Source organism: Notolepis coatsorum (assembly GCF_963971535.1).
Source record: "Notolepis coatsorum genome assembly, chromosome: 11".
Taxonomy (NCBI): Eukaryota; Metazoa; Chordata; class Actinopteri; order Aulopiformes; family Paralepididae; genus Notolepis; species Notolepis coatsorum.
The window spans coordinates 32,255,919-32,281,623 of record NC_140175.1 but is presented as its reverse complement, the minus strand read 5'-3'; the positions used below and the strand labels follow the sequence as shown (position 1 = coordinate 32,281,623).

General features: G+C 44.7%; 1 protein-coding gene across 1 annotated transcript in view; it reads left to right on the top strand.

The window, feature by feature from the left end:
- nup214 (nucleoporin 214) overlaps positions 1 to 25,705 on the top strand; it is a gene marked incomplete at its 3' end in the record, with an annotated part of 102,087 nt that overhangs the window by 54,926 nt on the left and 21,456 nt on the right. The window contains exons 25-29 of the mRNA XM_084324896.1: positions 15,315 to 15,390; positions 17,809 to 17,881; positions 22,570 to 22,654; positions 23,549 to 23,604; positions 23,728 to 25,266. Coding sequence (XP_084181022.1) covers positions 15,315 to 15,390; positions 17,809 to 17,881; positions 22,570 to 22,654; positions 23,549 to 23,604; positions 23,728 to 25,266 — 1,829 coding nt within the window. The remainder of the gene's footprint in view (positions 1 to 15,314; positions 15,391 to 17,808; positions 17,882 to 22,569; positions 22,655 to 23,548; positions 23,605 to 23,727; positions 25,267 to 25,705) is intronic.

The following is a 25,705-nucleotide window of genomic DNA, read 5'->3' as shown; positions in this document are numbered from 1 at the left end:
TTCTGTCACTAATTCGTCTGTCTATAACTCTTGACTGATTCTGTGTTTGTCAGTCAGTCACTCGGCCCCCCTGGGCTCTCTCTACATACATTATATATCTGACTCTCTATTGGTCTGTTCATACGACTGTATGTAAACTCAGCGACCTGGCCTGAGGCTAAACCGCACTCTCCAACTCTGTAGCGCGTCGATCCATATCTTTTTCCATTAGCGTGTACTTGATGAGCTCTTATCAGGGAGGGTAGAGAGAGGGGGAGAGGAGGGAGAGAGAGAGAGATTTAGTTATTATTGCATAGATTTGGGCGTTCACAAGATTTGCTTCATTCATCAAAGATGTCACCAGTGTATAAACGGACGACTCCACACACTTAGTGTAGTCATTTGGTTCTGTGTCTTTTTGTTTGCTTATTGTTGATTTGTAGGGTCGTGGGAATTGGTCAATGCCGTATAATCACAATGTCACTTAATCACAACACTTAACCCACGCAATATTGCATTGATAACGGTAACCATTGGTGTTTTTCTTCTTTCAACGCCACAAAGGGAAGGTTGTATAAAGATCAAATTATGTTCTCGCATCAACGGACATGAAATGGTCCCGAAAAGTATTTTTATCGCAACCAAATAAAGGAAAACTGAATTGAATTGAGTCAGAGTATGGAGTCTCAGTACTTGATGTCTGGTAAACATTCTGAGACGCAGTGTCCGCGTATGGCGGATGCATCGGCTGCTCATGACCGCTGGTCGGCACCAGCCATCTTGGTTATAGTGCGGTGGCTTAGCACCAGATTTGAGAAGGATGTGGACACGCCGGACAAAAGCACCAAATTTTCCCCACGTGTTCCTCATCATCATAGCTTTCATTTTGGGGTAGGGGCCAAGTCATCATGATGGATTTCAAGATGGCCGCCATGTAAAATCAAGGTTCTGCCCATTAATAAATATCTTGGTCCATAGCGGGCTCAATATTTGAGCGAACACAAAGGTATTGGTATCCCTGTAAACTAGAGAAGCTAAGCGTTCTATTGGTATCATTTTTATTAAGCCCAACTGTTGGGAAGGGGGTTTTAATAGGCAATGATTCAAAATTATGTTAACATTTTCGCCTAGAAAAAACTGCCATGCTCATCTTCCAAAAGGTCCCTTGGCTGTTCACATGAATATATCAGAGTGAACATTGGTTTTATAGGTACCCACAAGCCTCTTCTTTCCAGACAGACCCACTTTGTCCAACTTGCATGCTATTTGGGGCAATAATCACGCAGGTTTGTGCATGTGGTACAAATGTGTCGAACATTCTAACAACTGCCAAAAATGTGAATGTTGGGTTAGGGTTTGTTGTTAGAATGTTGAACATAGAAGATCAATTTTGGTGTCAAACTATACATTTTCTGGGTCAATAAATGTGTTAATGCTATGAAGAATGTCACCAGATGAATATTTGTACCATTCTAACAACATATTTACATAATCTTTTACTTGTTTAACAGTCAGACATGCATGAATCGAATAGAAATTTTATTAGGATCACTCGTTACATTTATTATTATTATCATAACTCTTTAGCCCGTATAGGCGTATTTAACTGTTATGGAGATATTTCCGCGGGTCTTGTGCAGTGGTCTCGTGCCCGCGAAAATATCAGAATGTTTCATAAAAGGTCCCGCGGTATACTGGCCAGCGCTCAGTGCGCGTCTCGTGACAGCTGTCGTGGACAGCGTGATAAGGGACATGTTTAAAAAGGCAAAACATAATATAACGGGTAAGTCAAGTGTCATTACTTTAGTTATCAAAGGTGGAATCTCTGGACATAAGTAATAGGGATGGGTACCGTTCACATTTGAACCGATACGGTACCGGTACCCAACGGTACCCTTTTTCGGTACTTTAGTCTCTATAAATGTAATCTACCTACCTCAGTTGTAAAAAAAAATCCAAACTTCAAATAACTACACTTTCGACCGTTTTCGGTTTGTCATTGCCCCGACTGCTTTGTTGTTGAATCAAGTCAAATCCTAGGTAAGTGTATTGTAGAAGAGCCAAAGCTATATATTTAGGTTATTGTATTATATGAATGTTTATATGTTTATTTTTATAACCTTACATTGAAACGGCATTAGGAATATTGATTGGATTTAGATAGTCATTGAACCGTATTATTTGTCATAATAGAACCTTCTAGAACATTCGTGATGTCACAGTATGATGTCATAGTCAAACATTCTAGAACATTTGTGATGTCACACTATGATGTCATAATGGAACATTCTAGAGCATTTGTGATGGCACAGTATGATGTCATAATCAAACATTCTAGAACATTTGTGTATCTATATATATTCAACAATTCTCTCTGAAGAGCTCATTGTGCATCTTGAAACAGTGCTCAGCAGTACTGAACAGATAGACTAAACCCGACCGTTTTACTGTGGAAAGAGCCGGCAAGTTGATTTACGGCTTTCAGGTGAGGAGGGATTTTCATGTGTCGAGTCTGCGGTGATTTTGGAGAAGGGGAAAATACAGTTTTCTTACCTTGTAGTGACGTGAATATTTAGGAAAATAGCTTTAGGATCACTTCTGTAAAGAAAGACTTCGCTGTCGAAGAGAAATAAACCATTTGGATATCTTTGTTTTACACCGGAGCGGCTGTGGACCTTATTTTTATTTATCAATGAACGTACTACTCACGAGTAAGCAACTTTAACCAGTAGAGTGGAACGTCGGCCCTGATACGTATTGTGCGTGTGAACGTTGACATGAAAAGAAAAATGGTTAAAAAAATATATTAAAAAAAGTGCAAAAAAAAAGAATAATTTTTCTTTCTTTTACGGTATCTCACGTGAATCGATACTCTGAATATATCAGAGTGCACATTGGTTTTATAGGTACCCACAAGCCTCTTCTTTCCAGACATACCCACTTTGTCCAACTTGCATGCTATTTGGGGCAATAATCAAGCAGGTTTGTGCATGTGGTACAAATGTGTCGAACATTCTAACAACTGCCAAAAATGTGAATGTTGGGTTAGGGTTTGTTGTTAGAATATTGAACATAGAAGATCAATTTTGGTGTCAAACTATACATTTTCTGGGTCAATAAATGTGTTAATGCTATGAAGAATGTCACCAGATGAATATTTGTACCATTCTAACAACATATTTACATAATTTTTTACTTGTTTAACAGTCAGACATGCATGAATCGAATAGACATTTTATTAGGATCACTCGTTACATTTATTATATTATTATCATAACTCTTTAGCCCGTATAGGCGTATTTAACTGTCATGGAGATATTTTCGCAGGTCTTGTGCAGTGGTCTCGTGCCCGCGAAAATATCAGAATGTTTCATAAAAGGTCCCGCGGTATACTGGCCAGCTCTCAGTGTGCGTCTCGTGACAGCTGTTGTGGACAGCGTGATGATAAGGGACATGTTTAAAAAGGCAAAACATAATATAACAGGTAAGTCAAGTGTCATTATTTAGTTATCAAAGGTGGAATCTCTGGACATAAGCAGGGGGATGGGTACCATTCACATTTGAACCTGAAGAGCTCATTGTGCATCTTGAAAGAGTGCTGAGCAGTACTGAACAGATAGACTAAACAACATAGATTGAAGCTTGCATCTCTCAACCAAGGTGCCTTGCCGACCGTTTTGCTGTGGAAAGAGCCGGCAAGTTGATTTACGGCTTTCAGGTGAGGAGGAATTTTCATGTGTCAAGTCGGCAGTGATTTTGGAGATGGGGAAAATACAGTTTTCTTACCTTGTAGTGACGTGAATATTTAGGAAAATAGCTTTAGGATCACTTCTGTAAAGAACGACTTCGCTGTGGAAGAGAAATAAACCATTTGGATATCTTTGTTTTACACCAGAGCGGCTGTGGACCTTATTTTTCTTTATCAACTAACGTACTACTCACGAGTAAGCGACTTTAACCAGTAGAGTGGAACGTCGGCCCTGATACGTATATTGTGCGTGTGAACGTTGACATGAAAAGAAAAAAGGTTAAAAAAAATAAATAAAAAAAGTGCAAAAAAAAGAATTATTTTTCTTTCTTTTACGGTATCTCACGTGAATCGATACTCGGTAGTACCGATGTGTTTCGGTAAGTACCTTTAAAAGTACCGAATTCGGTACCCATCCCTAATAAGCAATGACGTTATAGTTTAAAGCTAAACTATACGTTTTTCTCTCTTGTTAGAAGAGGGATAACTTCTTCAGTTAGATTTGATCTTTATTTATCTCGAACATTTTCAACCATAAACACACATTTGTAATAACAAAAATAATAACAACAATAACAAATACATTTAAATATAGCTTCCTTCCTATGGAGGGAATAATCAACATAGCTCAAGACAAATGGTTTTGTTCGAGAAGGGACAGAAAGAAGCAAAGCTTATCTGGTCCTGCCCCTTACAATATCATATTAATATGTAATAAGTTATCTATCAATACATAGTTAACTAACGGAATAGATAGTTAACTAATCAAAGTATCAGAATGTTTATAGAAATTCCTGCAGCCTGCGGGCCATCCTCTCAGTCACGACTCACGAGAGCACTCGCAAATTATGCTGCATGCATGCATATCATTGTCAAACGGTGCACGTCTCGAGTCGTGCCACTGTCGGTCGCTTGGTTGACAGTGGCACGCACGAGACCACTGCACAAGACCTGCGAAAATATCAGAATGTTTCATAAAAATTCCTGCGGTGGCCATACTCTCAGTGCACGTCTCATGACAGCTGTCGGTGGCTATACCGGTCATCAACACCTTAATGACCAAACTACCAGGATATTCTTCATAGCATTAACACATTTATTGACCCAGAAAATGTGTAGTTTGACATAGGGGTGGACCGTGGACGGTATAAACGGTATGAATTTGCGCTATGGTATGGATTTTGACTATACCTTGTAACCGGTAGAGCAGCTCTAAAATAGCAATGACGTCATGTAACCACAGCCAGGGCGCGACTATTTCACTCGTATTTGCCCCTAAAGCACAGAGGCTTCACGCAGTGGGCGTGTCAACGCGCAATTGTCATTTCATAATACACAGACGCAAACTAGCTCTTCCACCCTGCATTTGAAGGCTGTGTGACAACTTCTCTCGCAAGTTGCGCAGTTTCTATGTGTAATGTAAACTCTGCGACGAGTCCAATGGTCTAACATGCTTTGCATCCTCGCCATTCTGGAATGCCCACGTCACGCTAAAACCTTATGTAATGTTAACTGTCGATGTACCATTGTACTAGCCTCAGCAAGCTAACGTTAGCTGGCTCCACTATAGCAGCCTGTCGATGTACTAGCCTCAGCAAGCTAACGTTAGCTGGCTCCACTAGCAGCCTGTTGATGTACTAGCCTCAGCAAGCTAACTTTAGCTGGCTCCACTAGCAGCCTGTCGATGTACTAGCCTCAGCAAGCTAACGTTAGCTCCACTCTAGCAGCCTCCTCCCTCCCGCTCTCTCTCTCTGCTAACAATGCTGATTCGATTCTTGAACCTATTTAATTAAAAAGGAAGATATTGATGGACATTAGCTATAGTATAGAGCTCAGCAGCTGTAACAGAATAACAGTGTTTTACCCCTTCAGAAGCATTTATATAGACATTTTAAGATAAGTTAATATACCGTGATATATACCGTTACCGTCTATGCTTCAAATTATACCGTGATATAAATTTTAGACCATACCGTCCAGCCCTAGTTTGACACCAAAATTGTTCTTCTATGTTCAACATTCTAACAACAAACCCTAACCCAATGTTCGACACATTTGTACCACATGCACAAACCTGCTTGATTATTGCCCCAAATAGCATGCAAGTTGGACAAAGTGGGTATGTCTGGAAAGAAGAGGCTTGTGGGTACCTATAAAACCAATGTTCACTCTGATATATTCATGTGAACAGCCAAGGGACCTTTTGGAAGATGAGCATGGCAGTTTTTTCTAGGCGAAAATTTAACATCATTTTAAATCATTGCCTATTAAAACCCCCTTCCCAACAGTTGGGCTTAATGGAAATGGTACCAATGGAAAGCTTAGCTTATCTAGTTTACAGGGATACCAATACCTTTTGTGTTCGCTCAAATATTGAGCCCGCTATGGACCAAGATATTTATTAATGGGCAGAACCTTGATTTTACATGGCAGCCATCTTGAAATCCATCATCATGATGATGTGGCCCCTACCCCAAAATGAAAGCTATGGTGATGGGGAACACGTGGAAAAAATTTGGTGCTTTTGTCCGGCACGTCCAAATTTTTTTGCTAAGCCACCGCACTATTAGGCACAATACAGAACCAGGGCTGACCCCAATGCTGGCATCGCTGCCACGGTACTCCATGTCAGAATCATTATGCAAATGCCTGCATCAGTATTAGAAATTGTTTACAGAAATATGAATCCAACATTAATTTAGAATATATCAATGTCCTTCTCAGACAACATCATATGAACTTTCAGAAAACCCGTCGACCCGACAACTCATTTACCCACCGCATTGAAACTCCAGAGAAGAATGAAGCTTTGATTATTTTATGAAAATTACTAGTTTCGAAGCCTAAAAGATGGTAATCAGGAACAGTCCTAAAATTAACAAGCTGACGTGTGTGCGTAGGCGTGTGTGTGTATGTGATCTGCCCAGGGCCCTGTGGTCATGCGCTGGTCATACTGATGCAGTTCTCGTTATCAACATCACCAACACTCCTCTCGCCATGACGCCCCCCCCCTACTGTGAACACTCAAACTACACACAGACACACAGGCGGACACATGGAGACAGACGCACACACACACACACACACACACACGCACAAACACACGCACACACAGTCAGTCACCACCAAACACTCTGGCCATGACTCCCCCTACTGTGAACACTCAAACTACACATGCAGACGGAGACACACACACACACACCACCATCAAACACTTCTGGCCAACACTCCCCTCCCCTCCCCTACTCTGAATACTGAAAACTACACACACACACGCACGCACACACCACTAACCAGAATTTGTCCAAAACATCCAGCATCACTAAGTATGGACAGATGGAATCATCTGAAAGCATGAAGCCAAACACAACTGAAACCACACACTCCCAAACACACCCACTATCAGCCTAAAACACATGCTTGGTCAGATCAATGGCTAACGGGTGTCAGATCTTCTCGTATGTGATGGTCAGTTAGTTAAAATTACCGCACAAGGTTTTGTACAGTATCAACCTGTTCTACCCTCTTACCCTGTTGTGTCCTGTAGTGAGGGTGTTGTGTCCTGTAGTTAGGGTGTTGTGTCCTGTAGTGAGGGTGTTGTGTCCTGTAGTGAGGGTGTTGTGTCCTGTAGTGAGGGTGTTGTGTCCTGTAGTGAGGGTGTTGTGTCCTGTAGTGAGGGTGTTGTGTCCTGTAGTGAGGGTGTTGTGTCTTGTAGTGATGGTGTTGTGTCTTGTAGTGAGGGTGTTGTGTCCTGTAGTGAGGGTGTTGTGTCCTGTAGTGAGGGTGTTGTGTCCTGTAGCGAGGGTGTTGTGTCCTGTAGCAAGGGTTTTGTGTGATGTAGTGCAGGTGTTGTGTCCTGTAGCGCGGGTCTTGTGTCCTGCAATTGGCTCTATGGCGCACAGTAGGAGAAACACAAAAAGAGTGCACTGGAGGTGTGTAAACATGCCCTTGTGCTTCACATTGATTAGTCTACAATCTACCTCAAAATAGAACAAGCTAAGAGCATGTCAATCAAAGGAGCTCTAAATCATTACATCTTCTCCAAAACTGAAAGTGAAACTTAACACAGATGGGATGTAAACATTGTGAGAGCAAAGAAAACTGCAAATCGACTTTGCATGAGGTTATATGAGGTAAGACATTTATTCAGCTTGTAGACTAGAGAACAACAACAGGAAATGGTCTATTTGGGTGGAATTGTGAATATAAACAAGAGTGAGTTGTTTATAACAACTCAGTCGGACACCTTTTTAAGGTTTCAAAAGCTCCAACAACCACTGTATCAAGTTATTTATTTATCGACTGCCATGAAGCTCAACATACATGTGGTGTTTTGCACAGCAGTGTCGCATGGAGCTTTTGTTAATTTGGCCCTCGCACTCCATGTGTACACGCGCGCACACACACACACACACACACACACACACACACACACACACACACACACACACACACACACAAACGCCACTAAGCATGGACATTTGGAATTATCTGAAAGCATGAAGCCAAACACAACTGAAACCACACACTCCCAAACACACCCACTATCAGCCTAAAACACATGCGTCATTATGTGAGTTAGTTCAGTTAGTTAAAATTACCATCAGCACTAGACACTACTGGTCCATGCATGGAGAGAGGCAACACGCACTCGCTCGTTTAATCTGTGTAGTGATGACCTCACAACGATTAGATTCGATTATGATTCTTCAGGTTCATGATGATTCACTACGATTCAATGCATCATGAAATCTCTTCATTTGACCACGATTCGATTCGATTAATTTAATCAGTTAATTCCCCAAAAATAATTGTATACACAAATGTGGCTGGGGGAACTGATTCACTCAGCATGAATGGACTATAGGTCAATACATTTTTTTTTTTTTTTTTTAATCGATTATTATCGATTCTAACATTTTCAAATCGATGCAGTTGAATCGTCACATTAGGATAGATGCATCGTTACACCCCTATGCAGAAGTGTCCTCTAACATCACCAGCATGTTTAATCTGTGTAGTGCTGCTTCAGAAGTGTCCTCTAACATCACCAGCATGTTTAATCTGTGTAGTGCTGCTTCAGAAGTGTTCTCTAACATCATGTTTAATCTGTAGTGATGATTCAGAAGTTCTCTAACATCATGTTTAATCTGTGTAGTGATGATTCAGAAGTTCTCTAACATCATGTTTAATCTGTGTAGTGCTGCTTCAGAAGTGTTCTCTAACAACATGTTTAATCTGTGTAGTCAAGTCAAGTCAAGTCAAGAGTTTTAATTGTCACGGCATACAGGTATACAATGAAATGCGGCTGGTCTTGCCCGCGACGATGTGCAATACAGTGGTACAACATATAATAGAATCCAATAAAAATACAGTGGTACAACATATAATAGAATCCAATAAAAAACAACAGTGCAATAAACAGGTACATGGTGTGCCATCTCGGTATCTGTACATAGTATTTACAGAGCATATAGGACATGCTAGGTAGCTTTAGTAGTGCAATACACTGTTCCTGATGTTATACTAATTTAAGTGGCCTTTCCTCTGGCCATAAGTGTGCGTGTGTGCGGCATGAGTGTTAAAGTGGCTGCTAGTGTGTGAGCGTGCTCAGCGTGCGTGTCGTGTATGTGCTAGTGTGTGCTTGTGTGTGGATAGTTCAGTTTCTGTGTCTCTCAATGTTCATTGTTCAAGGCTCTGATGGCCTGGGGGAAGAAGCTTAGCCTAAGCCTCTCCGTCCTAGTAGCTGGGGTTCGCAGGCGTCTGCCTGACCTCAGCAGCTGGAACAGGCTGTTATTGGGGTGGTGGGGGTCTTTCATTATCCTGCAGGCTCTGGATTTGCACCTCTTGTTGTATAGAGCCTGCAGGGGAGGTAGCGCAATACCCGTGGTACGCTCGGCTGAGCGCACCACTCTCTGTAGGGCCTTCTTGTCCTGTGCCGTGCTATTCCCATACCAGGCAGTGATGTTTCCGGTCAAGATGCTCTCTACAGCTCCTGAGTAGAAGGACTGGAGTATCTTCCCCGATACTCTGAACTTCCTTAACAAGTGCTGCTTCAGAAGTGTTCTCTAACAACATGTTTAATCTGTGTAGTGCTGCTTCAGAAGTGTTCTCTAACATCACGGCTAACACCCCTGATGTGGTTATTGTCAATGAAAATCCTAGGGAGGTGTTTGTTCTAGAGGTTTGTTGTACTTTTGACTACAGCCTAGACTAGAGGAAGCCTTTATAACCAAGAGGATGAAACTGGTGCAGACCATTTCACAGTTGGCAACTTGGGCTACAAGTGTAAACTTGTAGTTTTTATATTTGGTAGCCTAGGTCATGTACACAAGCTGGTAGTGAGGGGCCTCCGGGTGGCTAGTCTCTAATAGAGGCAGGGGAACTATGTGAGAATGCTATTCATCGACTACAGCTCGGCATTCAATACCATAGTCCCCTCCATACTCATAGCCAAGCTCAGGGACCTGGGCTTGGGCTATGACCTCTGCCAGTGGGTCTTGGACTTCCTGACTGGCAGACCCCAGGTGGTGAGAGCAGGCAACTGCACCTCCTCATCCATCACCCTCAACATAGGGGCCCCCCAGGGCTGTGTTCTGAGTCCCCTCCTCTACTCCCTGTACACACACGACTGTGTGGCTCAGCGGAGTAGCAATACAATCATCAAATTTGCTGACGACACAGTGGTGGTGGGCCTGATCTCTGCCAACGACGAGAGGGCCTACCTGGAAGAGGTCAAGGTCCTGGCGGGATGGTGCCAGGAAAACAGTCTCTCCCTGAACGTCAGCAAAACAAAGGAGATGATTGTGGACTTCAGGAGGTCGGGGGTCAAGGACTACAGCCCCCTCAGCATCGACGGGGCACCGGTTGAGAGAGTCAACAGCTTTAAGTACCTCGGAGCCTACATAGCCGAGGACTTGACATGGACCACACACATTGACAGTGTTGTGAAGAAGGCACGACAACGCCTCTACTTCCTCGGGCGCCTAAGGAAGTTCCAAGTCAGTCAGAAGATCCTTAAGAACTTCTACTCATGTACAATAGAGAGCATCTTGACCGGCAACATCACCTCCTGGTTTGGGAATAGCACTGCACAAGACCGAAGCAGACTACAAAGAGTGACACGTTCAGCCGAACGCACAATTGGAGGGGGGCTCCCCACCCTCCAGAACATTTACAACAAGCGTTGCAAGGGCAAGGCTAAGAGAATCATTAAAGACTCCAGTCACCCGAACAACTGCCTCTTTGAACTGCTGCGGTCAGGCAAGCGATACCGGAGTCTCAAGGCGAGCACAGAAAGACTCAGAAGAAGCTTCTATCCCCAGGCCATCAGGCTGCTAAACGAACAATGAATGAACACTACACAACAACAACCACCAAACGCACATAGCACACACATCCACACGCACACACTCACTTTAAACAAACACACTGTAGCACCCACTCCACACACTTTATAGCACACACCCACTTTAAACAAACACACTGTAGCACCCACTCCCCACACTTTATATTTATTGATGAAGGATTGCACTACAACTCGTACACCTTACTGTAAATTGTACCTAAAATTGTACCTCATCCCATTTCTGCTTTGCACTAGATAGTACTGTACATTAGTACACTGCATAGTATTGTATATTATATGGTAACTCAGAACATTGTACATATGTCTATACCGAACACTGTGACCTCATTTTTCTTCTTCTAAATTACATGCTATATTATGTTATTTGATACTATCTTGTCTAGCACAGTCTCTGGAGCGTAACAGTAAGAAGCATTTTGTATGAAAGTATTCTGTACTTCTGTATGACAACTATTAAAGAACTTGAACTAATAGAAGGGCCAAGCAGTTGGCAAGGTATTGTTCAGTATCAGCTGTTATTGGTAGCTGCTCAGTTAGCAAGGCATTCTTCAGACATAAATTAATAGTGTGTGTGTGTGGGCGTGTAAGCCGGGGGTGTGGGTGGGTGGGTGTAGAAATAAAAATTTCTATTTTATCACACCACATCCGATTTACGATTTTAATCGATTTTTTTCTCTTAAACTAGAAACGCCAAGGAACTCATTCAAATAGGCTTTGTTTTTATTTGACAAAAAAAAACAGATGAATTGTCCTATTGGGATTGAAGTGCAAACCTAACTTTCGCCAATCTTCACTTAAAATAAATAAATAATTATATATATATATAAAAGGTTACTCTTGATCAAACAAAGATGAATGTCCCTATTGGGATTAATAGTGCAATAACTTGCTTTTTCTCCAAACTTCACTTAAAACAAATAAAAGGTGCCTCTTGATCATCAAACAAGAATGAATTTAATAAAGTGCAAATCTAACTTTCACCAAACATCACTTTTTGTAAAATAAAAGGTGACTCTTGAAATGTATTTAGAATTTTTTGAAAATTTTCCTAAATCATGAATTCGAATTAATCGATAAAATCGATTAACCGCCCAGCCTGTGTGTGTGTGTGTGTGTGTGTGTGTGTGTGGCACTGGTGTGGACTCAGATTGTTTTAGAGTTTGCTGACCACTCAGTCTCACACTCAGTGTTTAAGAACGCCGCTGTTGGTGAGAATGTTTTGAAATGTACCATCAAAGCAACACTGCAGGTATTACTTACTAAATACAATCTGTATATAAAATACCAACCACTGCTCAATGTGATGGCCGGCCTTGGGTACAGGTGTAGATATAGTGTACTTATATTTGGAACTCTTGGCCATGTATATAAATGCACCATGAGCGGTCTGAGAATTGCTGCAATGTCTAAACGAAAAGCCAAACAAATTGCCAAATATTGCTCTGTCTCAGCTATTATTGGCAGCTTAGCCACGCGGAGAAGGAGGTGCTATGTGTACCCTTAAGTGTTCAGTGCTGCTTGGCCCTGATACATTTGATTCCCTGTTTATGTAATATAATTTGTGGAACCAAATAAAGTATTCAAATGTGTGCGTGCACACATGTGTCATCAGTAAAGTGAAATGGAGACTCGAGATATATGGAAGATGTAGGGGTGGGCGATATGACTATATTAAATAAATATCGGGTACAGTTCATAAACGATACACTTTTTAAACGTATCGCGGACATCGTGATGTTTCTCACAATCCCTCACATCAGTTTATAAGCCGCCGCGGTTGAGATTACTTACTTTGGCGCAGCGCTTGCCTTTACTCTCTCAGTCTCTCGTCTCTCCCTCTCAAAGAAAAAAATTTGCACACACTCGCCCCAACTTACACGCACGCCTACGCGCGCGCACACACACCCAGAGACGGAGAGGCGGCGCCACAGGTTTGTTTTGAGGAGACAGCCGCGGATACGAGAGTGTGAGAGAAGTGGAGAGAGCTTCGCGAGTTTAAACGTTAGCCCTACATGTTTTATTCAGAAACGTCAATGGAATATGGAGGCGCCGATGTGGATGAACTGGTAGTAGCCTCGCGTTCTAACGGTTGGCATTGCAGCTAGCGTAATTGAGCTAATAAGGCACTGGATTCATACAGTAGCTTGATAGCTAGCGTCGAAATCCTCTGTCGCGTTGAAGATGACGTCACGGTTCCACGATTCCCGAACCCGTCGTTATTTGCCGAATGTCTTCCCCCCCCCCCCCCCCACCACTCTGTCTCCCATTCCTCCTCTGTCTCTCTCTACTGGACTGCCCAGTAGAAATAAAGCGATAAAACGCCTAAAAAAATAAATCTTTAAAAAGGGTTAAATCAAGCATTTTTAAGGGCTTTAGAGGAAATGTCAAAATATCGTGATGTACATCGTGTATCGTAACATAGCCAAAAAATATCATTATCATTTAGAGTCCATATCGCCCAGCCCTAGGAAGATGGATACATATATCACAGGATCCATCCAATCGGACTCAGCCCTGTCTCTCTCTCCCTCCCCCCCATCCCCCATCGCTCTCCCCTTCCTCAGCATGTTTGTGCTCCGTCTCTCTTTCTGTTCATATGTCACTTTTGTTTTCTCACCATCTCCTCTCACCATAGCTACCCTTAATTTTCTTTATTTTCCTCCCTCAATCGGTCTTCTCTGTGTCTTCTCTCCATCTGTCTTCTGTCTGTCTTCTCTCTATCGGCCTTCTCTCTATCGGCCTTCTCTCTCTCTAGCCCTCTGATGATGTACAGTAAATTATTGGCATCTCTCTGTTTCTCCCTCCCTCCTTGTCTCTCGTCTCACCGTCCCTCCTTCACTGCTCAGCACCTTCCTCGGTATGGATTTCCCCCTTCACACCATCACACACACCCTTCCCTCCCTCCCTCCCTCCTTCCCTCTCTTTCTGCCCAGCTAGGCCACGCTCCACTATTGTGCTTGATATTTGGGCAGAATGCCCCCTCCCCCTGGGCAATTTTCCAAATTAGCCCCATTCACAATAATCATTCAGTGGCAATATTGGCCCATCCTGTCCCATTGACTACTCCCTAATTCTGGCTGTCGCTGCTCGGTTGAATATAGTAGTAGTGGACTGGCCACAGGCATATAGAACATATCGCTGGCTTCAGCTATCGTTTGTGTCTCCACACAGACACACTGTGTGTTGTGTATTGTGTGTGTTTCATAACTCAGCGGGTTGTGTTTACACATGCGGTTGTAAATAATGGGTTGATGCAAACCTCCCATGGGTCCACGGATGGACATACACACACACACACACACACACACACACACACACACACACACACACACACACACACAACTAGAAGCATCATAGAAGGAGATAACAACGGTTGCTATGTAACCCACAGTTGCATTTATGAGGAGGTATTCTCAAGGTCTCTCTAAGAAGAGGTTTCTCTGAGAAGATTCACTCTGCCGCCATCTTGATAACGGGGACTAACAAGACTCTGAATAGTCATCCATATCTGCCACTGCCAGTCTGTCGTACAGTAGCGGTCTGATATTACTACCACGGGAGGATATTATACTTTTGATACGGACCCCCCCCCCCCCCCCAATACACCAACCCATTCATTCACCTTTTTAACGGTAACCATAGAACTATATAAGAGTTCTAAATTCCTTTTGAAGGAACACGCCAACATTATGGGAAATGCGCTTGCCGTCTTCTCCGGGGTCAGACAAGAACATAGATAGCAGTTTCCTTCTCTGTGCGTTCAGTAGAAAGTGATCCGGCTGCAAGCTAGCCTAGCTTAGCACAAATGAACGGAAGCGGATATGGACCAGCTAGCCTAGCTGTTGACCAAAAACACCCCTCCCTGAAGTTTTAAGCTTGGCACGGTGCAACAGATAAGACTCATAACGTACATTTTGACATGTGATTTATTTTTTATTTGAGATGTCAAGTCGGTCTTTCTAATAATTGGAGAGGCAGGAGAGAAGGTAGGGACGGGGAAAGGGAGGTGGTAGGTTGAAGGAGGGTGGTTATGGGTAGGCAAGGTTGAATGCTTGGGAGAACGGGTGGGTTTTGAGTCGGGATCTAAAGGTGGAGAGTGAGGGAGTCTCTGATGGTCTGAGGGAGGGTGTTCCAGAGTCGGGGTAAGGGAGAAGGAGGTGAGGAGTAGTAGTTTGAAATGTATGCATTCCTTAATCTGTGTGTGTCTCTCATCTGCAGCTCCTCAGTTCCAGCCCCTGCTGCTCAGGTGATCCAGCAGGTCCTGGCTACAGTGGCTACCAACCAGGCCAAGCGAGTGAGTATCCATCCACCTACCTGTCTATCAGTGCCCTCATGAGGCCTCCATCCAGCCATCCACCTACCTGTCTATCAGTGCCCTCATGAGGCCTCCATCCAGCCATCCACCTACCTGTCTATCAGGGCCCTCATGAGGCCTCCATCCAGCCATCCACCTACCTGTCTATCAGGGCCCTCATGAGGCCTCCATCCAGCCATCCACCTACCTGTCTATCAGTGCCCTCATGAGGCCTCCATCCAGCCATCCACCTACCTGTCTATCAGGGCCCTCATGAGGCCTCCATCCAGCCATCCACCTACCTGTCTATCAGGGCCCTCATGAGGCCTCCATCCAGCCATCCACCTACCTGTCTATCAGTGCCCTCATGAGGCCTCCATCCAGCCATCCACCTACCTACCTATCAGTGCCCTCATGAGGCCTCCATCCAGCCATCCAACTACCTGTCTATCAGGGCCCTCATTAGGCCGCCATTCATCATTGATTGATTGATTGATTGAAGTTTATTTCAAATATGCAACATAAAAAACAAACATCAAGTACAGATAGAGCCTTAAGCCGTTCAAATAATAAATGTATATAAAAAACTATTTAATAACAAAGAACAAACAAAAAAGTCAAACACATTTTTTTTTGTCATTTACATACATCATGCATCCAGCCTCAGTCTGTCCACCTACACCGCTAGTCACAGAGAATACATTTACATTTAGTCATTTAGCTGACGCTTTTATCCAAACAGTGTTGAAACTTGGATGCTGCAGTGTTGAGTGCATAGTAGTAGAGACATATTAGTATTGTAGGTAGTAATATAGGCAAGGAAGATTATTTTGTGGAAAAGTGCATGATAGTAGAAGACCATCGAAAGATTGGTGGGGTTTCGGTTTTATTTCATCCACCCTTTCATTAACTGTCCACCCATACACTTATCCACTGGTCTTAGCCAGTCATCCTTACACATATGCAGCCATCCATCCATATCTAATCATCCATCCAAACCTATAGTGGTGAAACCAGCAACCCAGCCGGCTGCAACACTTCCTGGTTTTGCTTGGCTGAGTGAGTGATGAGACATGGGATCTCTGGGGCTCATCTCCTGCAGTGCTGAGAGAGCGAGCGAGAGAGAGAGAGTAACATAACACAACACAACACTGATTTGATTGTCAAATGGGCATGGTGTGAGGGATTTAAATGTGCAAGAGGTGCTCAAGCCACGCTGTAAGAAAAGGTGCATATTGCAGCAGTTTAATACTTTTGATTGAGATATTGGAACCTGGGCCCAACATGTTCAGGTCTCCCAGTTACCGGTCACTGCTTGACGATGTGGATGGATACATGAGGTCAGATACAAACACAAAAAGGTTTTGTTTACATCCTGTATGGTTAAAGAGAAGATTACACAATCTGAACTATCGCTGTAACATTTCAGCACAGGTTATTTAACTACAAAAATGAAAGCCATGGCTTACCAGCATCACACAAAGTCAGTTGTGTTACAAATCTGCTGGCCCGACCAATCCGCTCATCTGTGAATCAGTCCTCCAGCCAGTCAGAGGACCCCCACTCATGCAGCTCATCCCCCCCCCCCCCCCCCCCCCCCACACACACACACACTAAAACTCACACTGGGAAGGAAGAGGAGCGGGTTAACTAACATTGACAATGACAACACATTACACAATAAATGACCCGAGGGTCATAACAATATGCCGTAATAGGCCTAGGCGAGATATCCCAGTCCGTTCTGTAACGCTCACCTATTTGTCATTCCCTGAGATTCCTCACGTTGTGCAAATTGGAACAGTGTTCTTGCAGTCTGGTCTGAGGGCTGCCTGTAAAGAGCTCCAGGGCACCAGAGGGGGTGAGAAATGCCCCAGCTCCCTCCATGTTCCCCTGCAGTGGAGCGCTACAAGTGGCACATGGGTGGGAAAGCATTCATACCGGGTGGAGATCCTCTCTCTCACACCTCCACACCACATGTCCACAGGCCCAGGTTCAAGTTTACGGGGGATGACCCGGAGCACACGGCACTCTCGCAAACACGCACACGTACGCAAGTGCAGAGAGAGAGAGAGAGAGAGAGAGAGAGAGAGAGAGATGTTTTGTAAGAGAAACTCCCAATTTGCATTGTATCCGGATACGGGTAAACACGAGAGTTGTGCAGAACGGCACATCGCATGCATTATTGACGAGGGCGGCGCAGACTTCTTTTGTCTTCGCTAAGTCGCGCGAGCCCGGGGCCTCCGTACTTTCCACGAGGCTATAGCTTTACCAAAAGTAACCGTAGCCCATATAGTCGCCTGTGTGTAATTAGCGACGTGCTCGTGGATTCCCTTACATAAGCGCTGTGTGTATTCGTGGCTCCTCTCTAGAGAGACATAAGACAGTGAATCTATTCCGCCGCTGTCTCCTCCTCAGAATCCAGCCCAAGGCATCCTGAAGGTGTCCGCAGAGGGCCTCATGGGGTCCCAGCAGGGCAGCTTCGTGTTTGGTGAGTATACTGTTGTTTTACACACGCATCACATAGTCAAAGTGGAATGGAATATGCCCTTCTGCCCCCTTCCCGCCCTAGTAGCGCGAGACGGAAATAAACACGTTCTCTACACGTTCCTCGGGAATCCCGTGTTCAACGGTTTGCCTGTGATACTTGCTTTTACACTAGGTTTCGTATTATAGTTATCTGTACTATCATCGTATTTGACATTTCCACATAAATAAATGCCCGTTTTGACATTTGCTGTTGTGAGTGGAAAATCGCCCCGGCACGCAGGAAGTGATGCGTTTCACCTCGCCAGCGGCAACATCGCTTTGTTTGGAATGAATAGAAGACAAAATTTGCAGCTAGCGTGAATTTTCAAGATGGAAAGCAAGTCAATACATTGCCAAATAAATAAATAAATACAAATTCACACATATTGTATCATCTTCTGTTATGAGATACTCCCACAATGTCTCCATAATTAACTATCTTCAAGGGCACCGATCTAGCATTTTTCATCACTTCCCAATTTCCCATATTTGGGAAAGCCTGTATTTAAATGCTCTTGTGACTTAGAGGCCCAATCCGTAATACAGACAAAAACAATTTGGCAGGCCCACCACCAGATTTTTATTTTTTTTAATAAATACGAAATGTAAATACTAGAGATGTTTCTGTTCTCTAGTTGATTGGTTGAGCTCACGATACAAGGACCAACACTAGACCACAGGCAAATATGATAATTTAAATCAATTGTATTTGCTGTATTTTGTGGCTGTGAGGGTTGTTAACCTCGGAGATGTTTATCAACATTGGAGTGCAGCCACTTTCCTGGGTAACACTTCAGCTCGACTCTCTCCCTATTATCAGCAGTGTGTCAGTAACTCGTCAACTGTCTTATCAGTTGAATGTCAACAGGGGCCGCCGGCCGGTGATCGCTTGTTGGCCAAGCTGCTAAGCTTAAAGCCGTACCACAAAATTACCTTATGAATAAAAAATAAATAAGGCCATGTCCAGACTAAAACGATTTAGGTCGTTTTAGGCAAAGTATTTGATCGTTTGCACCGTTCTGCCACACGGAACTGCGTTCTGGCAGCCTGAAGACGATACTTTCTGATACCAGCTCCCAGAGTGCGCAATTCTGAAGACGCCCCCCATTGCGTCACCATCTTTACAAGCGATACGCGTCTTCTCCTGAACCGATGAAGCATTAGCCCACCTCTCCCTTACCCCGCATGTGAAAACATCACAACAATGGCATGTACAGCTATTGAGCTTGATCGGGCTTTTACAGCTTTACATATGCTGTGCTCTATCTGTCTGAAGCGGCGCGGGGCTCTGCTGTGCTTACACTTATTACACTGATGCAATACACGATACTACCGTAATTCCTCTAATAGTAACCGGTATTCAATTAAAAACCGGGTCTCTATTAATGACCGGGTGCGCTGTTGAGCTAAGCAATTATAAGCCGGCCTCCTAATACAAGCCGGGTATATTTTGTTATTGTTGTTATATGCTGGCCTCAGCCCTTGCTGTGCAGTAATTAGGGCTGCACGATTAATCGTTTTTTAATCGAAATCGCGATTTGGAATGATGCAATTATCAAATCGCCAAGCCTGCAATTAAAAAAAAAAAAAAAAAAAATCTTTTTTTTTTTAACCAGGAAGTCCCATTGAGATACACGATCTCCTTTGCAAGGTAGACCTGGCCAAGATGACAGCAATAACATTTGCAATACATCACACAGCAATAAAATGTGCGATACATCACACAAGAACATAATAAATGTGCATGTATACAATACATCACATGTAAACACAAAGCAGAATAGTCTACATGATAGTAAAAGTGTATAATACAGGGTAATACAGTAATTTTGCAGTTGGGACCCGACTACAGAAAGCAGCAACATTCTTCTTGTAAATTTTTTTTTAAATATGTTATAATCGCATCGCAAATCGCAATCGCAATATCTGTCAGAATAATCGCAATTAGATTATTTCCCAAAATCGTGCAGCAGTGGTAAATACCATATAATGGTATGGTGTTAATGTTTACCAAGAGAGTAAGCCTACCTCAGAATTGTATAAAACGAAGTTATTATTATTATTATTATACCAGTATTGTGATTGCACTATTTTACTTTATTTAAAGGGGACATGTACTATAAATGTCATTTTTCAGTCTCTAGCATTGTATTATAGTAATAGGAGTTCATATCGATGTGTTTTAGTGTCTAAATACCATATTGGCGGATTGCTCTGATTCAGCTCAGCCCCTTTCCTCCTCCAGTAAATTAGGCCATCTTGATTTGAAGGCCTGAGTCACGTCATTCGGGCTCTGGGTAGCAGACAGTGATGTGATTGGCTCTGTGGTTGGAGCTAATGCCCGCCCCCATTCTACCTAGACTAGACAGCGAGTGGAAGCCACTTCCTCATGCTGCGAGGAGGGGGGGACCTGCTGCGCGGCACACGGGAGAGGGGAGGAAGGGAGGCCCACAAGCTGCCGCGCGGCGGGTCCCCCCCCCCTCCCTCTCTGTCTCTCTCTCTCTCTCTCCCTCCGGAGTGTGTGCAGAGGTGTCGGGTTTCGCTCTGGAAGAAGCTCTCTCTCTCTCTCTCTCTCTCTCTCTCTCCCACCCCTCTCTCTCTCTCTCTCTCTCTCTCTCTCTCTCCGGAGTGTGTGCAGAGGTGTCGGGTTTCGCTCTGGAAGAAGCTCTCTCTCTCTCTCTCCCACCCCCCCCTCTCTCTCACTCTCTCTCTCTCCCACCCCCCCTCTCTCTCTCTCTCTCTCTCTCTCTCTCTCTCTGTCTGTCAGTCGCAGACTGTGTGGGCTGACTGTCACTCAAAGTGCTTATGGGCGGAGCCAGGCCATAACAGCCTGAAATCTTGAAGCTGGAAAATTATGGTTTTGAGTACTTGATTAGAAATATAAAACAATGCATTTTTTGGAAAAAAAAAACCTTACAGATGTCTTCAATAGACTAACAGGAATTGTGTAAAGTTGCCCAAATAGTGCTAGGAATAGCAGTACATGTCCCCTTTAACTTTTTTTGACCACCTGTAATTGCACTGTTTACTACCATATTTCATACAGTACTTGGTTTCAATAAATGAACCCAGTACATTTTACTGGGTTCAAACTGACACAAAATGTTGATTTATTCATTATGATCGGTTTGAAAATTAGAAATATAGGCCTCTCTCTTATACATGCCTCCTCCTAATACAAGCCTGGTATCCGCTACAGTTGAAACAAATACAAGCCGGGGTTACTATTAGAGGAATTACGGTAACTAGAGATTAGCGTCACATAGCTGGCCTTTTTCTGAAAACCCAGTTTGCTAGTCGAAATGACTGGACACACACAGGGACAAGTTAAACATCAATCAATTAATTTATTCCAACAGGTAGTTTGAGCTGCATGTGAGCCGCGGTCTTTCTCTCCTCTCCTTTGGAAACTAATGGCGTTACGTTAGCTCAAAAAGCACAGAACCGGCCGACACAAGTTAAGCTGCTAGCAACAGGCACTATAACACTTCCGGTTTTCAAAATAAAAGAAACAGGAAAGACATTTATTTTGTAAATTTGTGGCATGCACTTATTATCTTGAGACGTTTTCGTTTTTACGGAAACCTTAAAACAAAACGAAAACGAAACCGATCAAAATAGTTTTAGTCTGGACAAGGCCTAAGTCTACGGATGCCGGTCTAATGATGGTTGGTTGAATCTCTAGATCAGCGGTTCTCAAACTACGGGTTGCGACCCAAATTGGCAATTTATTTTTATAAAATCAAGAGATGGAGATTTCCACCTGGCAGCTGTGTGTATTTGCCATGTCTCGCCCCCTCATCAACGGAGGTCGACACACAGTAATCCAATACACATCTCACTACATCCTGCACATGTATAATCGCTAGGGATGGGAACCGAACTGAATTAATAATAATAATAATAATAATGACTTGGATTTATATAGCGCTCTTCACTGACCCAGAGCGCTTCACAGAGTCCATTATTCGTTCATACACAGTCATACCGGTGGTGGTAAGCTACAATTGCAGCCAGAGCTGCCCTGAGGCAGACTCACGGAAGCGTGGCGAATAATCAACGCCTACGGCCCCTCCGACCACCACCAACATTCATTCACATGCATACACATTCATACGAGGCAAGTAGGTTAAGTGTCTTGCCCAAGGACACAACGGCAGTGGGATCGACATGGGCTTGAGCGGGATTCGAACCACCAACCCTTGGATCATTGGACAACCCGCTCTACCCCTGAGCCACGCCGCCCCAAGGGTACCGACAGAATCACGTCGGTACTACCGAGTACCAATTCACGTGAGATCCACATTTCGGTACTGCTAAAAAGAAATTATAATTTAAGTCCGATGGCGTCAACGTTTCGTTTACCACAAAACCTATGAAGTGTGCCACACGTTCATGTCAACGTTCACACGCACAATACACGCTTACACTGGTAAGATGTAGACTATTCAAGTAAAGTTTGATCCTATTCTGATTGACAATGGTTAAAGTCCCAAAAACTTATATTTTTCAACCACAAATCCAACACTTTTTAAAGATTGTGTGTGTGTGTGTGTATAAAAATATGATCATTACATTACAAACGTCCACTAGGTTCCCAGTTGAGTGTCTCATTCGTTCCATTCCTCCCGCCCTATCTCTCTCTCTCAGGTGGTGCGCCCAAAGGAGACGCCCCAGCGGTCGTGTCGAGCTCAGCCGAGCAGAGCGCCAGTAAAGGATTCTCCTTCGCTGCAGCGTGAGTCACTGCATGGTGCAGAGATCACTTGCCTCAGACCTGGCACCCCCGTGTAGAGCCGGGGCTCACATCTGAGTGATTTCCAGCTGAAACCCCTGTCTTAAGTGACTTAACGGGAGGACATATTATGGAAAATTTGTTTTTCTAGTCTTGGCTTTGTTTTGGCAGTCTGACATGGTATCTAGGCACTGGGGAGAAACTAGACATGTGCTCAGCTGGTATATCATCCCCGAACAGCCCAAATTATCAGTCCACCCATTGACCATGCCCCTAATCCGAGCTTGCGAGGAGTAGTTCATGTCTTTTAGTTTTATGAGAATAGCGCCCCACCATGAGGCAAGATGACACCAGTTTCATGACTTGTCTAATTTGAAAATTTTAAGTTTGGCCTGATGGCGTCGCTAGACGAAAGGTCATGGGGTCACCAAAAGCAATAGGCGCCTTGCTCTGGGGGTCAGGAATGTGCAAAAAATAAATTGAAAAGATTATAACCAAATACACTGATTTGAAGATTGAAAGTTTGGCCTGATGGTGGCACAAAACGAAAGGTCATGGGATCACCAAAATCAATAGGGTTCATCCTCTTATGTGGCATACATTTGAAAGGATTTGAATGAAAGCTGTTAGTTATCGCGCTCACGCCAAGAGTCTGCGGCGGTGGCATAATATCCCCTGACTCCGTTGTTCAGGGATATAATGACATGTATGTACTGCTTGCTGTTTGGCCAGGGTTTTGAAGTTTTCCGATTTAAATAACGTCAAACTGCCTGAGTCTGAAAACATGTCTGAATAGTTTGGTCATGTAACACTTCAACTGCCTCTGAAAACATGTCTGAATAGTTTGGTCATATAACACTTTTCCGCTTCTTACTCTGCGCTGGTTGTGTGTTGCAGGTCTGCTGGGTTTAGCTTCACTTCAGTTTCTCAAGGAGCTGGAAACCCACCACAAGGTAACGGATGGGGCATATCGATGTAGTGTAGTTGGGAGCAGAGTGAGCATAACAAACTGATAACTGATCTGTTGTTTTAATTCTTTCTTTCCGTCTCTGGCTCCCTCTTTTTCCCCCCTCCAGTGAAAGACCCTGGTAAATTTTCCTTTGGCATAAGCGGAAAGATGGTCTTCGGTGTAGGAGCGGACGAGTCCTTCTCCTTCACCCCCAAGTCCACATCCCCTGCCCTAGGGAGCGCCGACTCCCCCACCCCACCACCCAACATGTCGTCGGAACCTGTCAGACCCTCGTCCACCACCCCCGCACTCAGGGTGGAGCCCCAGGCCCCCAAAGTCATCGGAGGGGAGACCCTTGGCAGTTTCTCCGGACTACGCGTGGGCCATGGAGATGACGAAGCTAAAGGGCTTGGTTTAGGCAAGTCTGCAGCACAGTTTAGCTTTGGTGCCCAGAAGCCAGCAGAAGACTCCACAGTGACAGACTTGTCCAAGGGGACAGTGTCGATGAGTTCTGGCGGAGTGTTCAAACCTCCGGAATTGACCGCTAAGCCGGCTTTCTCCATTCCCCAGCCTAGTTCAGCTACGTCAGCCTTGCCTTCGTCATTCAGTAGTCTCCTAGCAGCGCCTCTAGACTCCCCTGAGGAGCCCAAAGCCCCCACGCCCCCAGTGGACTCTACCCCACCCCCTGAAACAGAACCCAGCCCTGAACCCACCGTAGAGAGAGTCAGTCCCATTGCTACAGCTGAGCCAGAGGCCTCGATAGCAGACACCATCACCCCAGAACCAGCAGCCCCAGTGAAGGCGCCAACACCTCCAGCCTATACGCCCTCACCTGCCCCTACACCCTCGCCTGCCCCCACCCCAGTCCCTCCCGCCTTCAACACCCCACCAGCCGAAGCAGCCCTGCTACCTGCTGCCCCCATACCAGAATCCACCCTTGCACCTGAGGCAGCCACAGCCACACCGCCTCCAGAAGCTGCCACTCAGCCACCCCCTCCACCCTACCAGGCCCCTAGCTCTGACAAACCAGGCTCCATCTTCACACAGCCTTCCCCTGCTAACGCAGATGGCAGCCCGCTGGTAGTCGCACCGGTTATCAATATGGTAGCTCCTGCAGCTACCGCACCTACCCCTACCATCGCTAGCACCGCAGCTCCCCCTACTAGCACTGTCTTTGGGCAGGAGCCTGCTGCAGTCCCAGCCTCCGCAGCTCCCCCTACTAGCACTGTATTTGGGCAGCCCTCCGCTGACCCCTCAGCCCCCGCAGCCTCAGCTCCAGCAGCCTCAGGATTTGGTGCCTTCGGTGCCCCCGCCGGAACCGGTTTCAGCAAGCCCGTATTTGGGCAGGTGGGTGGCTTCGGACAGCCCGCCAGCAACACTGGCACGGCCGCTGGCTTCTCCTTTGGCCAGTCGGCGTTCGGAGCGAGCCCCAGCAGTGACGCCACAGGGGGCAGTATGTTCGGAGCGCCCACCGCCAGCGACGCCAGCTCCTTCTCCTTCAGCAGCGGCAGTGCCAGCACGGCCACCTGCACAGGCACAGGGGTGTTTGGGCAAAGCGCCACCCCTGCCTTTGGACAGCAGAGCTCCGGATTCGGAGTTTCCGCGTTTGGGAGCAACACCACCACGACTTCGTCTACAGGGTTCTCCTTCGGACAGCCCACCCAGCGTGAGTAGTCCTCTCCGTCTCTGCACTTCTGTGTTTCATTGCCGAAGACGTGAAGTAAGGTTGAAGTATGTAGGTGGGCGACTGGAGTCTCCTCGGGGCATTCCAGGGCGAGCGTTTCACTCACATTCACGACTACAATAGATGTGTGCGAATCAGATTATTTAGGAGCACATGTGCGAGTAAAGATTACATCCTACAAGCTCAGTTCAATTATCTTTTCCCCCCCACTGCATATAATGTCGGGTACATACATTATTTGACATTGACACAATTTCCACATTTCTGGCTCTGTACACCACCACAATCGACTTGAAATTAAAGCTTTCAGCTTTAATTTGAGAGTATTTACTTCCAAATCAGGTGAACAGTGTAGGGATTACAGCAGTTTCTACATGTGCACTTTTTATTATATTTTTTAAGTGACCAAACGTATTTGGAC